This window comes from Argentina silus (assembly GCF_951799395.1).
Source record: "Argentina silus genome assembly, chromosome: 6".
In the NCBI taxonomy this organism is placed as follows: domain Eukaryota; kingdom Metazoa; phylum Chordata; class Actinopteri; order Argentiniformes; family Argentinidae; genus Argentina; species Argentina silus.
The window spans coordinates 10,260,797-10,275,965 of record NC_139660.1 but is presented as its reverse complement, the minus strand read 5'-3'; the positions used below and the strand labels follow the sequence as shown (position 1 = coordinate 10,275,965).

Genomic DNA, 15,169 nt, shown 5'->3' with positions numbered 1-15,169 from the left:
GCAACACTAACAGCTCGTCTTCTTTATGCTTTATCAGCTCGATCTGCTCCATCTCTGGCTATCTCTGTGTATCTCTCACTATTTACCCATTTTCCCATCTTTAAAAGGCAGACAATGCCTGTGGCCATGGCTGTCTCATTGCAATTACCACAGTAAATGCTGACCAGTAGAGTTGACTAGTTTGTCAGTTTGTCAGCAGTCAACTTTTCTGAAGCATTTACAGGGTGTTTCGAATCCTGTGAATGTCCTTGCCTTGCTCCCTATTACATAAGTCCCACACAATGTCAGAGGAGAGGAGGATCAACAGGCTCTGAGTGTCAGTCTCAGTTATCCTCCGCCCTCCTGCCTACACTTGCCCTGATGTAAACACATATCTGAATGGTTTCGTGAGTTTTTTGTGTTCAGTGTGTTGATAGAGTTTCAATGTGTTGATAGAGTTTCAATGTGTTGATAGAGTTTCAATGTGTTGATAGAGTTTCAATGTGTTGATAGAGTTTCAATGTGTTGATAGAGTTTCAATGTGTTGATAGAGTTTCAACACAGCACTCCACCTCTTATTAGCATTTCTTTGAACCCTCTGCCTCTCCTGTGTTTACTATTTGAATGACTGTTTACATAACGCCTTCTCTGTGTGTTAACTAATGTGTGTGTGTGTGTGTGTGTGTGTGTGTGTGTGTGTGTGTGTGTGTGTGTGTGTGTGTGTATGTTTGTTATTGTCTCTCTCAGGATAGTCGCAGCAGTAGCAGCATGACCAACCGGCCACTGGTCTCCGTCTCCCCAGTGTCTCCACTGGGCTCGGTGGGGATCCCCACCCCTGCCCAGCTCACCAAGACCAATGCCCCTGTACACATAGACGTGGGTGGGCACATGTACACTAGCAGCCTGGCTACTCTTTCCAAGTACCCTGAGTCACGGTGAGAGACACACACACACACACACACACACACACACACACACACACACACACACACACACACAGACACACAGACACACACACACACACCACAGACACACACACACACAAGCTGGACCTTATTCTGACTTCATTCCTATTAATACATAAAAATGTAGGTCCGTAATTGATTTAAAAAGTGTGCCTTTAATTGTACAATGTCAGCTACATTTTATTCAGATTTTGAAGATCTGTAGGCTATTGCTATAAGCTATAGCTACAATCAAGGAGCTCATATGTAATAGCTTATCAATGGTCTTGAATACATACGTCAATATTGTTGCTTTTTCAAAAGTAAGCTTTAGCATATAAACTGCCCATTGAAATGTTTTCTGTTTGAGCACTAAAGTTGCTACTATTTCTCCACAGGAGAGTTCAGATATTTAGATGCTTGAAATTAAGGTTTCTTGTTCATATGAGGATGGATTTCTTGTTGAATCGAAATCTCTGTAGGCACTCCTGGTTTGTCAGTTCCATGATATCCAGCTGTAGCCTGTAAACATGTGGACGTCTGTGAGCATGTCAAGGTCTCCTCGCCTGCAGGAGGAACAGTTAGCGGTGCTCAACTTATTCTACCTTTTCATATGAGAAAAGTGCGTAGCCCACACTGAAAGTCAAATTCTGATGGTATGTTCGTTTGGTTCTCGGGAACTCGTAGCTCTCAGTTGGTGATGTCATAATTCAGACATGAGTGCTTTTGAGTGCTTTTGAAGTGGGAACAACTCTTCAACCAATGAGATTTAGTTTTACAAACATACATTATACATACACATGTGATTGTTAAAAATTAAATATGTTGAAATTGTACAGAAAATACTGTTGAGATTTTTATCAGGTAAGGTTTAAGGTTACAGTGGATAAACTGTAAACCCAAAACTCATGTCATCATACTGGTCTGAGTTTTCCACTTGGAACTCCAATTTGGAGGGTTGTTCTAGTGGTTATTTCCCACTCATGTAGAACTCATGTTTCCTACAGTTGCCGAACACACCATGAATTGTACACACTGCTATTTTGATGGACCACAGCCAGATGCACAACACGCCATGGAGCATTTAATTCAGGAAATACTCAACAGGACTAGTGCGTTATTTTGGAATTAATTCCATTTTGCATGTGCTTGTCTCAACTCTGAATATGCTGGTTTGTGCACAAATACTCATGAACCAAGAATCATCACAATGATTTTGTGCATGCATTAACTGCATAAAAATATACAAATAATATAACAGACATAGTACTAAGGTTTACAAAGAATAACAAAACAAGAAACAACATCAGTTCATCACAACATGATTAAATAAATGCACAATCACAGAAAAAAAACAATGATAATGATGATGATGACGATGATGATGATCTTCCCTCTCCCAGGATTGGCCGACTCTTTGATGGGACAGAGCCCATAGTGTTAGACAGTCTTAAGCAGCACTACTTCATTGATCGTGATGGTCAGATGTTCCGCTATATCCTTAACTTCCTGCGGACTGCAAAACTGCTCATCCCAGATGACTTCAAAGTGAGTTTCTGTCCCTGTGCTCAGGCCTCGGAAACCCTGTGTATAATTGCACACCTACACCATGTTGTATGAACAATATTGATTGATTGTGTGTGCGTGCGTGCGTGCGTTCACACGTGTGTTCCAGGAGTACTCTCTGCTGTATGAAGAGGCAAGGTTCTTCCAGCTGGTCCCTCTGCAGGCTGAGTTAGAGCACTGGCGGACTGAGCGTGAGGCCAGGAGTGTGTGGCGTGAGTGTGAGTGTGTGGTGGTACGTGTGGCGCCGGAGCTGGGGGAGAGGATCACTCTCAGTGGGGACAGAGCTCTGATAGAGGACGTGTTCCCAGAAGTGGGAGACGTCATGTGCAACTCTCTCAATGCAGGCTGGAACCATGACTCCACCCACGTCATCCGCTTTCCCCTCAACGGATACTGCCACCTCAACTCTGTACAGGTAACTCCACATTTACCCTAGGTATACCACTGATATAACCTCACCTCAACTCTGTACAGGTAACTCCACATTTACCCTAGGTATACCACTGATATAACCTCACCTCAACTCTGTACAGGTAACTCCACATTTACCCTAGGTATACCACTGATATAACCTCACCTCAAGCGAATAATGAGATCCCTATGAAATTAAACCCTTCATCTCTCTGACTAAGAGATCCTGTCAACCCAGTTCTGTGCAGGTAAACTCAACATGCTGATATAGAGCTACTGTATAGTTAATGTTAATGGTTCTGAAAGACAGCTCCACAACTGTGCACATATAAAGATTCATTTACAGTATGTCTTCTCCAGAGAAGCTGAGTGAGGATGCTGGTGGCGGATGGTGGAGGGGATGGGTTGGGGTGGGGGGGGGTTCATACAGGGCCAGTCTGACTGAGGGGGCGCGGGGGACTAATCCTGTTTGGATATGAAACATGTGGCCACTAGCTACTGGATCTGCTGCCATGTAGGGCAGGGAGCTGCAGAACAGGCAGAGAGAGGCGGGGGAGGGGGGGAAGAGGGGGCGGAGGGGGTGGGGTGGAGGGAGACAGAGGGTAGCGGAACAGAGGCTCCCTCAGGGCACACTAATGGAATGTCATCTTGCAGCCATGTAGAGAGAATTCTATTGGAGAGAGAGTGTGTATGTGTGAGATGTCGTGAGATGTGGTGAGAGGACTCTGTTGTTGTGTGTGTTTTGGGTCAGGGAAGGAGAAGAGAGTGTGAGATGTGGTGAGAGGACTCTGTTGTTGTGTGTGTTTTGGGTCAGGGAAGGAGAAGAGAGTGTGAGATGTGGTGAGAGGACTCTGTTGTTGTGTGTGTTTTGGGTCAGGGAAGGAGAAGAGAGTGTGAGATGGGTTCTGCCTGCACAGGCTGTCTACTAATAAAGAGAGAGATGAGTGAACTTAGGCCCTATGGGCACCATCTGTGCTATTGTTAGTAACACATTTGCGCACACAAGGTCTCCACAGTTTGGAGTATTTTATTGCTCTGCAGTATTATTCGGTTCTGAATCAGACTCTTTGTGAAATCACCTGTGTGCTCATACCCCACCTGTGTGCTCATTTCTCCTTTTGTGTCTTTTTAGTAAGTCCTCCTTACTGGAGTGGTTAGAACCTTATTGTGAACAATGTTTTATTACATAAGCATACACTCTTAGAAATAAGGTTTCCAAAAGGGTTCTTCAGCTGTCCTGTACCCTTCAGCTGAGAACCCTTTGAAGAACCATTTGGGGTTCCATGTAGAACCTTTTTTGGTTCCATGTAGAATCCAACATTTTGGTTTCCATGTAGAATCCCATTGTCTCATGTCAGGCTTCGAGTGGTGTGTAGGAATGACGCCACCTGTTAGTAAGACAATGTGTAGAACCCTCTATGGAAAGGGTTTAACACAGGTCCCAAAAGGTTTCTTCAAAGGGTTCTCCCACAAGGACAGCTGAGGAAGCCTTTTTGGTTCTAGGCAGAATCTTTTGCATTGATGCATTGATACAGAATGGGCGGTATAATTTGCATTGACATACAGTATTCACAGTACATAGACATAAAGTGACTATTATTACAGTAAGGTTATTACAGAAATTATATAAAATGTTCAGTTATATCTGTCTGCTTTTAGCTCCATGTTATCTAGCTGATGATCTTTCATGAGCGGCTCGTGTGCTTAGAACTTCAGTTCATGTTTTTTTCTATCTGACATATGTCTGTGTGTTAGGCCTATGTGTGTACTGTGTGTGTGTGTGTTTGTGTGTGTGTTTGTGTGTGTTTAATAATGTTTGTGTGTTTTGATTCGCAGGTGCTTGAGCGGCTGCAGCAGAGGGGTTTTGACATCGTAGGGTCATGTGGTGGGGGGGTGGACTCATCTCAGTTCAGCGAGTATGTCCTACGCAGGGAGGGGAGGGGTGGTCAGCGTGGTTCCACCCTCATTTGCATCAAACAGGAGCCACTGGACTAAGCCCCGCCTAGGTCAGAAGTCAGGGATGACTCTGATCAGGAAAGGAGCAGCAGAGAGACATTCCTCCACGGGAACACCAGGGAGTCTGACCTGAAGTTTGTTCTAGAATTTTGGGACCTTGCCCTGATGAGGTAGTGGTACTGTACCTGTGTCAACACGAGGAGACAAGTAGGATACACCTACTCAATGACATCAAGACTATGAACCATGGATGTCAGTTAAACTGGGCTCTATGAATGACTCATATCCCATGAGTAGAGAACCACAGCACACAGAGATCAGCATCAGCACTGTCATACTACTTATGTTTACATGCAGGATCTTTCTAGTGCCATACATTTAATGTACATACTGTAGATTAATGTGTTATGTGTGGATTAATTCAAACTCTCTCATTCATGTGAATAGGCATATACATTGAATTCACTCTCACACAACAAACTCTTGTCCATAACTCCAGCTCTACTATGGAGGAACTGCACATCTGAGCATGGGGGTTTCTCAGTGGAAGGAATGTTATTTTTTAAAAAGCACAAGTGCACACAGCCCCCTGTCTGGGATCTAATCCAGCTTCAACTGAACACATCTGTATGTGTGAAGCTACAGTTCTGAGGCACTAATGGAAGTTTTCGTTTCCGGAAAATGTAAGCTAATAAGACTTTTCTTAGAATTAAGTCTTACATTTATAGCACAATTCTGACTGGGGTATTCCTCTGAACATCACTTTATACTCATCATTTGGATAAAAAGGAATGTGCAGAGATTGGATTATTGCATGCCCTATGCCAAGCAGAGAAGAGTTATTGCTCCCCCTCTGCCAAATCTGATATCATGAATTTATGGATGAATGTATCATAGGGATGTAAATAAATGTTTCATACCAAAAGCGTGCTCTGTTTGTGCGTGATAAGTTCATAAATGTATTCAAAGAAACCTGAATAATAAGATAATTCAGATTGTTTTCTATCAGGAGAGAGGAACATTCCGATCACAGAACAGAGGCTACCTTTAAACCTTCGATCACTGTGCCAATTAGGAATTGAAATAGAACATTTAGGGGAAGTCTGGATAAACTTTAGACACCATGGTAAATGTACGACCAGCTCTGTATTTTAGGTTGAGATACAGAGGACACATGAATATGCATGAGCAATTCATGCATATTAATGCTGCTAAACTGCCTTTGTCTTCCTGGATTTGACGAGCTGTCATACTGCAGGAGGGGCTTTTGTCTTTGATCTGAGCCAGGAAGCTGTGGGACTCGTTAACTTAACTGACGAGACAATCAATAATTCAGATCACACTATTAATCAGTTATCACATTTATAAATCCCTATTTATAACAGCCCTCTGCTGTTGATACACAACTAGTCATCAGCTGAAATATTTCTATCCATTTAATTCTCTCAATCTTCCATTCACTCTCATCCCCTTTCTTTCTACATTTGATAAAAGGAAGCTGATGGCCCCAGGTTACCGTATTCAAAAGGTAATGGAATAATGGATCTCAAACATAATCCACACACACAACTCTCTCTGACACCCACGTCCTTTAGTGTCACTAACTGCTACATTCCTCCAGTTAGTAACTTAAATGGCTCAGTATAATCGTGTCATGAGTTTTATTTTGATGAAAATGTCTGAGTAATGAGAAAACAAATACTATATGTAAAGAATCACAGATAGAAAAAGTGGAGTCAAAAGTTTGTGATTGTAAACCTGTGAATCAAATAAATGGACAATCACTGTGACAACTTGAGGATTCTGTAAACAACAGAAAGAAATGGGTCACAATCAGTATTATCAGCATGAAACTTAACTCAAAACAAAATGTCACCACAGAACTTGCTCTCTGAATCACACTCAGGGAAGACGGTGGTTATGGTTATTGCCGTGGGCCATGGCATACAGCACTCAGTTGCTGTTCTGACTGCTCTCTTCTCTCCCTCTCAAACAAACGACACACACACACGCACAAACACAGATTCTTCACACTCTTAATAAGTGCCAAACTCATTTACAGTCACAGAAATTAACAGGATACGTTAGACAAACAGTTCAGTTATTTTTTTGGTCCTGGTCAACTATTTCTTAGAGAAGCCCTTAAGACTATTGGGGCTCTATTTTAACGACGGAAAAAAAACGACGTCTTAGCGCAAATGCAGGCACTGGCGGGGGCACCAGGGTGTGTCTGAAATATTATTCCTATTGTTGGCAGCAATACAGATTTCTAGAAATAAGGACAATACAAATAAATAATATCAAAACATAAATAAAATAATGAAACAAAATAAAACTCACCTCTGTAACAGTACTCGGGTACAAACAAATTTAATCTGGCACAAATGGTGAGGGAGAGACAGATAGTGTGCGGTTGTTAAACTACCGGAGCAGTGCTTTGTAGAGGGTTAGAGAATGGCGTAGAGCGGGGTCCTGCTCCATACAGAGCAACAAGTCCCTCAGAGTGACTCGAGTCACCGTCTGAGCACCAGCCCTCTGTAGCACTGACCCACAGGATCCTACTCCTCCAACCTGAGAGAGAGAGAGAGAGAGGGGGGGGGAAAATCATTCAGTCAAAACCTTTTTGACATCACTATGCTCATCTCCTTTCTTCCCTTCTCCCCTGTTTATTCTCATTTACCCATTCAGGCGATGCCTGTGAAAACAGAAAGGAAGGCCCTGTGGCATGCAGAGGAAAGAGAGAGGAGGTAGGAAAGAGCTCCTCAGGCAGCAGGGTCCTATGGGTAATGGAGTACAAAGGCACTGGTTAATGTCTGCAGTTTACGGTGCCTCATTTCTAAACCCATCGCCAGGGGCAAGAATTAAAATAAACTGAGAATTACAGACTCATTAACCTAAACTAACAGTCTTGTGCATGTCTGCTCCACCGTTCTATGTACCTCTTGTCCCCATGGAGTCTTTATTATCAACATAAACACAGGAGTTGCTGCAGGACAGGGGTGTCAGTCCAAACACACCGGGAGACTTAGTGAGTACTGTATAGTACCTGGTTCCCTGTGGGGTCCAGAGGTCTTTTCCTGCGGGGCCCAATGGCAGCCAGAGCAGTCAGGTTGGCCTCTCTGTACTGCAGCTGAGCCTGCTCCAGCTGCTGCAACTGTACATACATAGAAAGCATGAGAGAGGGAATGATCAAGGGTTGTCAAACCTAGTGAGGGTTAATTTTATTTGACAATGCAGTCAGGTCAACAAATTATCAAACCTCTCAACAAACAGTATCAATGTGTCAAGGTTACACAGAGACAACTGCATAGGCAGACACACCAATACACACAACCGTAGGTGAAAATTATTCCATTTTCTGACCGCCGCAGGCTCCAACTCCAGCCCCAGAAAGAGGCTCAATTAAAATGAGCTCCAATTAGAGCAGCACCTTCTCTGGGGCTTGGGGGGTGTACAGGGATGGCTGAGGGGAGGGGGGGGGGACAAAGAGACTGCTTGGGTGAGGTGTGGGCGGTGGGTGGCACAGGCTGGGCATGTAAATGAACAGATTTTGTTGATTCCTGCCATTGCTATGGAGAGACCTCTGGGAACGTGGATGCCGTGAGCGATACACCAACGGAGGGAAAACACAGCAGCATCTCAGCTCCTTGCTTTAAATAACCGCCGGTACCAATGCCTTTCATCTACATGCCTGTACACCACAACACCCCCAGCCAATGAATTACATTATGGTATTGGATTTACTAAACGAACTATTAGCCTGAAAAATAGCAGGCATTACAGAATTCCCAAACATTACTTCTTAAAAGTATACACTCACCGAACACTTTATTAGGAACACCATACTAATACTGGGTAGGGCCTCCCTTTGCTCTCAAAACAGCCTCAATTTTTTTGTGGCATTAATTCCACAAGATGTTGGAAACATTCCTTTGAGATTCTGGTCCGTGATGACATGACCAGATGCAGATTTTTCAGGTGCACTTTCAAGCGGTGAATCTCCCGTTCTACAACATCCCAAAGGTGTTCTATTGGATTCAGATCCGGTGACTGATAAGGCCACTGAAGAACACTGAACTCAATGTCATGTTCATGAAACCAGTTTGAGACGACCTTTGCTTTGTGACATGGTACTCAAATAGGCTGTGGCATTCAAGCGGTGATAGATTGGTATTAACAGGCCCAAAGTGTGACAAGAAAACATTCCCCACACCATTACACCACCTCCACCATGAGAAAGTGTACAGGTGTTCCTAATAAAGTGCTCAGTGAGTGTATATTAGGCAGCATTGGGCTGAAACTTACAAGCTCCTCTTTATTACCTTATAAGGGAAAGAGAACTACAGAACACACAGCTCAGCAGCTATTCGTTAAGCAGAGACCCACACTGAGCTGATAAAAGGTGTGCTGTATATGTGTGTTTTACTGGTCCTCTCCTCGGGCTGTTGGAAAACAGGAGTCTGATTGAAGAGTAAAAGCTGACCACACACAGACACACACCTCTATGGCTCGTTGCTTTAGCAGTTGCTGGTCTGGATCCTCTGTGTTCGAGCGACACTGTGAAGCCAAAAAGGGTCTGAATTACTGCTGATTCTCCAGAATGTGTGTTCAATTGTTTACAGGCCAAACATTTTAATGGCAGAAAAAACATATTCACGCTACACAAAACAGAAAAAACCCTAACTGGCTGGGATCTCTCTCTCTCTCTCTCTCTATGCCAGCATGTTGAAAGTATGGTGAGTGGTTACCTTGGCAATACGGAGCAGCCTCTCCCTCTCCTCATCGTCTCGCCTCTGTTTCTCCAGACGCTCCAGTTGTTCCAGGAAGCGCAGCTGGGAGCGCACGTCACTGACCTGTGTGTGCCTGAAATCATCCTACACAGAGAAGAAGGAAAACAGGTTGTTCTGGGCTGTTAGAGAAGTTGTGTGTGTGTGTGTCTGTGCTTTGTTTTGTGGGGGTAGAAATGTAATAATGTTGTAATGTGTGGTGATGGTAGGGCAGGGCACCTTAAGGGATATCTTGCGGTGCTGTGCCACCAGGGTGACTTTCTCTAGCAGGTCTCTGAGGCGGTCCTCTGTGGCATGAGATACCAGACTGACCACATCTGACACCACCTCAGACACCCCCAGAGCCTCAGCTGAGACAGGGAGAGAGAGAGAGAGAGAGAGAGAGAGAGAGAGAGAGAGAGAGAGAGAGAGGGATGAAACATTGAAGTCAACCCAATCTGGAGAGTGGACATAGCATGTGAACGTCTTTACCTTTCCTAACTCACCAAATCTGTTACTGTCTGGCCTACACACACACACACACACAGTTATGATGTTATTCAGACACACCATGATTATTCTAATTCAACATTGCTCCCTACTGGTGAACAAGTGCATGACACCTCAGTGAGGTATCGGCAGCTGAGGAGCGCTGATGTGTCATATTACAGCCCGTCGTCTCATTCTGCCTCCACCAGCCTCCCCTGCTTCACTCAAACCCCAACTACTCTCAGCTCTCTCCCACACATGGTGCTCCCGCAGCAACTCTTCTTGGTTATTTGGATGTAGTGGGTAGAGAGGGGGACAGACAGGGGTTCTGTGTAGGTGGGGAGGGGGACCAGGGGTAGTGAGAGTGAATGCGGGTACCAGTGTGGAGGATGCGTGTGAGCAGCGGGGCTGGGGGCAGAAAAGGCTCATCACGGCAGGATCGAACCACAGTGCCCACCAGCGCTGAGTTGGTTGCTAGGATACAGGCATTCTCCTCGCTCAGGTTGACACCGGCCATGGAGGCCACATCGTTTATGTCATCCTCCTCCCTGTAACAAACCAACAAACAAACCAACTAATGAAGTAGCCTCTTCACCAACCTAAGACACATGGGCTAAATACTGTGGTCTGTCAGAGGGACTCACATAATATTCCTGAATACTTGTATTTGGAGTCCTCTATAAATCGGTAAATAAAACCCTGGTAAATGTGAGTGTTACCTGAAAGACCCAGCATTGTCCTTGAAAGTGTGTCTGTGGGCTAGAGGGGGTGGGCCCTGGGTAAATGGCTGCCTGACCAGAGCACCTACAGTGAGAAAACTTACATGATGGATAGAAAAGAGATCGTGGGAATGCCTTTACTAATGCACATAGCTTGGGTGTACCCAAGTGTGCGAGTTTAATGTGTGTATGCTTTACCTGTGTGTTGCTGTCCTGTCTGGATGACCATATGTTTGGGCAGGGTCCTGTTCTGTACAGATAGGAATGTACGGGAAGGGCCTGATGATGTCACATTACTCTTCATGGGCACTCCTCTAGGGTGCTGGACCACCTGTAGAGCAAACACAGAAGACATCAACAACCCCTCTGAAATATGCCACATGGAGCTGATTTGATCATTGAACACTTCTCAGTGAGTGAAGAAGAATACAATGCTGTTCCTTGAGTTTCAATTCCAACAGAAAAACAACTGAACTCATCCACAGACTTTCTTTTCACAGTTTAGGGTATCAGTGTGTATATCAGTAAATATTGGGGGAGGGGGGGTTGTATTCCCACAAAACGTAACATTTTTCTAATAATGTTATCATTGCTCAACATTATGAGTTTTCCTTCTGAAGTGAAGAAAGCTGTGCATCTTTCTGTCGCTTTCTGCAGAGGAACTGATGAGAATCCTCATTTCGGGACCAGTAGCTGAAATGTAGTTAGTCCTCAGCTTGGGCACTAACTGAATTACACGTTACCTCAGGCCTGTGCATGTTTGGGAGGGAATGAAGACAAAGCACAGCAGAAACTTACTGAAGTAAGGAGCAACACAACAGAGACTCTACAACTCAAATTCACATTAAGAGGATAACCATGTTAACTGGATCACTGTGTAAACATAAAGAGGAGATCTTAGACGGTTCATGCAGGTTGTTGGACTATCCAGGCCCAAAGCTTGAATAGAGAGACCTAGATCTAGCTACATAGGGGCCCTGACCAGATTCCTTGGATTATGCCAGGATGTTTGTGTGAGGTAGGAGGGCAAGGAGGTGTTTGTGTAAATAAAGTGGAACATGTTGAATACTGGCCAAATCCTTTGACTGACGTTTGGGTGAAAAGGGATAAGCATAAAGGGATGATGCTTACCAGCTGGGTTGGCTTTATTGGATGAGCACTGCCTGTGCCGAGGGTGGAGGGCATGACATTGGTGGAGAGGAGGGTAGGGGTGCGGGTAGGTGTGGGGGTTGGGGTCTTGGATGTTGAAGCCTGGGGCTTGAGTTGGTCAACCTGCTGGATAAAGAGCTGTGGGTTTGGGGTGAGCTGCCGCACAGCAGGCAGACTTTTCTGGAGACGCAAGGGAGAAGGGAAGGGAGGACAAAGAGATAGAAGTGGAGGGAGAGTGAGTGAGTGAGTGTGTCTTGTTAGAGACTTGAGCTGGGTTGAATATGACTCTGGTCAGAATAGGTTAGTGGTTCTCTCTGGTCACCTTGAGAAAAGGCACCAGGTAAGGCTGGGGAGAGGACTTGAGCTCATGGTACAGTCGGTCAGTGAATTCCTCAGGTTCAAGTCTCCCATCCTGGGGGACAAAGAACAGCATGAAAAAAAGACAAGAGTTGAATGAGTGTGTATGATGAGTGATGTGTATGTGATTGTATAAGTGAGTGAAAATGGGTGTGGGTGAATGACTGAGAGTACCAGCAGGCTCCTGACAAGCTCTCTGACATTCTTGGCCATGTTAGCAGACTGTGTGCCACTAGAGGCCAGCTTTATCAGCGTCACCAGGAAGTTCTTACACTTCTTCACGTTCTCCAGGGTCTCCTGGAGGAACACATACAAGATTTAAATTTCAAAGTGTTTATTATCATATGCACAGTAGAAAACATGTTATACACAACATACGTAGAAGCGAGACATTCAATGCATTCAGTTGGAATATGTTTTGAAACATTAAACAAAAGTGAGTCTCCTGTTGGCCAAGTTCAGGTGGTACCTCCTCAGTTTCAGAGTGTTCTCTCCCATTTTGAACATGCCACACAATCAGATAAACCTTTTCTGGTCTGACTCACTCGTGTGATGGTGGGGGGTGTAGCCTTATGGGTGCTGGCCTTGATCGGAATGATCAGAGGACTGAGCTGAGGAACTGGGCGGATGACAGGCTGCGATATCTGGCCAGCTGGAGGGATGGGAGCAGCCCCCACCACCTAGACCAAAACAAAAGCATCAAATCACACACATTCAAACAAACACATAATTCGGTGTGCACAAACACACAAACCATAAACAACTGAAAATGCATAACTCATCGCTAACTTTTAATGTCAAAGTTGACCTAGTGAATTAAAACAGAGAGAAAGTCTCTTTTAACAGGTAGAGATATATAAAGTGAAGAGGAAACGTAGCGACTAGTGCCTTTGCTAACATGGATCCAGTGACACGACACACTACACTGGACTAGAGTAACCCTTCTTTATCCACTTTTTAAACATCTACTTACCCAGAGAATATACCAGACCAGACCTCGACTGAGACCAGAGATCAAGCTCTACTCATCTAAGCTTACCTTAACCACAGGTGTTGTCCTCTGTACTGTGGTCATACGGGTGCTGGGAGGGGGAGGCACTTTGATCACAGCTGAATTCTCAATTTTTCTAGATACAGTTGCTGCAGACACCTACAACGACAAAACAGCATAAATAACACAGGGTGGCCAAATGTTAGTGTGCAAGCACACGCACACCTTATATATACAGACAAAAATACACACCTGTGGGTGTGTAGGGCTCGGAGAGGGGACTGCAGGGTTTCTGGGTGCCATGCCCTGGGCCTGTGCCAAAGCTTGCTGGGAAACCAGCATCAATTGACCACTATCGCTGCGGATGAGCACCATACCTGCCAACAGATACATCAGAAGAGCTTCAAAGATGACACACTCCCTAGAGAGAGGGGCGATCAAATGGACTCACTCCAGACTTTTTGACATTCCCTTTGTCCCAATTTATCATCCATTCTCCACCACCCCTGCTCCCTGTTCTCCACTTTTTTCACAAACTCAGATACTGTCCACGGCATGCATCACTCACCTTGTGGTATCTGAAAATTAGCTGGAAGCTGTACAGATGTAGTTAGTGTTGTTCTGGGCGGAGCAGTTATTGGCTGAGAGGTTGTTGCTCTTGGTGCAGGTATGACTACACTCTTCCCGGGGGTTTGGGTCACAGTGGCCATTCGGTTAATAGGCGGTCCAATTTGTGGTGGTTGTCCGCTAGCGTTCGCACCCGAAGTGCTGAATTTGTTTTCCACAACCACTGAAGAGATAGCTTGTGGTCTCGTGCACATCACCGACTTTGAAGCCACGTTGCTCAGCGCTATACTTGTGTACAAGGTAACCGGTTGTGCGCTTGCATGGCTGGATACGACTGAGGATGAGGTGGTGGTTGGTACATTGACTTTAGCATTCTGTGCGTTTTGGGGTTGGGTTTGATCAGTGCCCGAGTCTCTCGCATTTCCTTCAGTTGAAGTGGCGGGGGGCGGGGGGCCGGTGGGTACAGAGGCTTCGCATGTCTTCTCCACCTGCACTCCAACCGTGTCATCACCGTTTGCCGCCGTTCCGCTGCAAGCATTACTTAGGGAGGCACTTGGGCATGGGCCCTCTGGCTGGTTTTGAGTTTCTTTTAAACTGGTTTCCGTTGGCATTTTTATTTCTTAAGAATGCAAGAAATTAAATGTAAATGCAGTTATAAGACCATTAATAGGCCGATATATCTTAAATTCTTAGACTACCGGTAAATCAGGAGCTTGTTGGCAGCTTGCCAAGGGCCAGAGATTTTAACTAGCTAACATCAGAAAATGAATAACCTTTTACGTCCAGTTTTCTTAGTGGATGATATTTCACATTTGATCGGTTTTAATCCAAAGAGTGTAATGACAATAGTACATTTAACTTACCTTGTTCACGCCTCCCGTTCGTTGGCTATGTGGCCGTGTTTAAGTAGCCATGTGGAGGCTGGAGCTTAAGCTTGCTCTAGCGAGGGAATCACGTTGTACCGAGTGCTTATTGGCTGGTTAACTCAATGACGCTCCTAAGGAATTTGTGCTGCTTCTTGGGACCTGTTCAGTGAATGGACTGTTGCTTTTAGTTGTCTCAGTGTCATATATTGACTGTTATGTTTGTATGTTCAAAAGTGAAACATATGTAAAAATGTTACGAATATTTTTGTACCATAATTTGTATAGAAAAAATGGGCCTGTTGGAGAGTCACAGAATGTTTAGATGTTTTGCGTATAACATAGATATTTGCCATGTGCACGAGCCATGTCAACCCTAGATCATATTTCTATCTGCAACATTCTGAACATT

The 15,169-nt window shown here is 44.7% G+C and overlaps 2 protein-coding genes across 2 annotated transcripts; one reads left to right on the top strand and one right to left on the bottom strand.

Annotated features, from left to right (window-relative positions):
- Positions 1 to 747: 747 nt before the first annotated feature.
- Positions 748 to 4,895, top strand: kctd1 (potassium channel tetramerization domain containing 1; the record flags this gene model as incomplete). Its single annotated transcript, XM_083671596.1, has 4 exons — positions 748 to 914; positions 2,327 to 2,471; positions 2,599 to 2,904; positions 4,737 to 4,895. 4 exons carry the CDS (start codon positions 748 to 750, stop codon positions 4,893 to 4,895), a joined length of 777 nt encoding a protein of 258 aa, XP_083527722.1.
- A 2,382-nt stretch (positions 4,896 to 7,277) lies between these two features.
- Positions 7,278 to 14,037, bottom strand: taf4b (TAF4B RNA polymerase II, TATA box binding protein (TBP)-associated factor; the record flags this gene model as incomplete). The annotated part of the gene is made up of 15 exons (XM_083671595.1): positions 7,278 to 7,427; positions 7,903 to 8,010; positions 9,357 to 9,413; positions 9,605 to 9,730; positions 9,863 to 9,993; positions 10,490 to 10,659; positions 10,831 to 10,915; positions 11,029 to 11,161; positions 11,962 to 12,159; positions 12,302 to 12,391; positions 12,511 to 12,633; positions 12,882 to 13,016; positions 13,376 to 13,486; positions 13,580 to 13,704; positions 13,896 to 14,037. 15 exons carry the CDS (start codon positions 14,035 to 14,037, stop codon positions 7,278 to 7,280), a joined length of 1,884 nt encoding a protein of 627 aa, XP_083527721.1.
- Between the last annotated feature and the right edge of the window lie 1,132 nt (positions 14,038 to 15,169).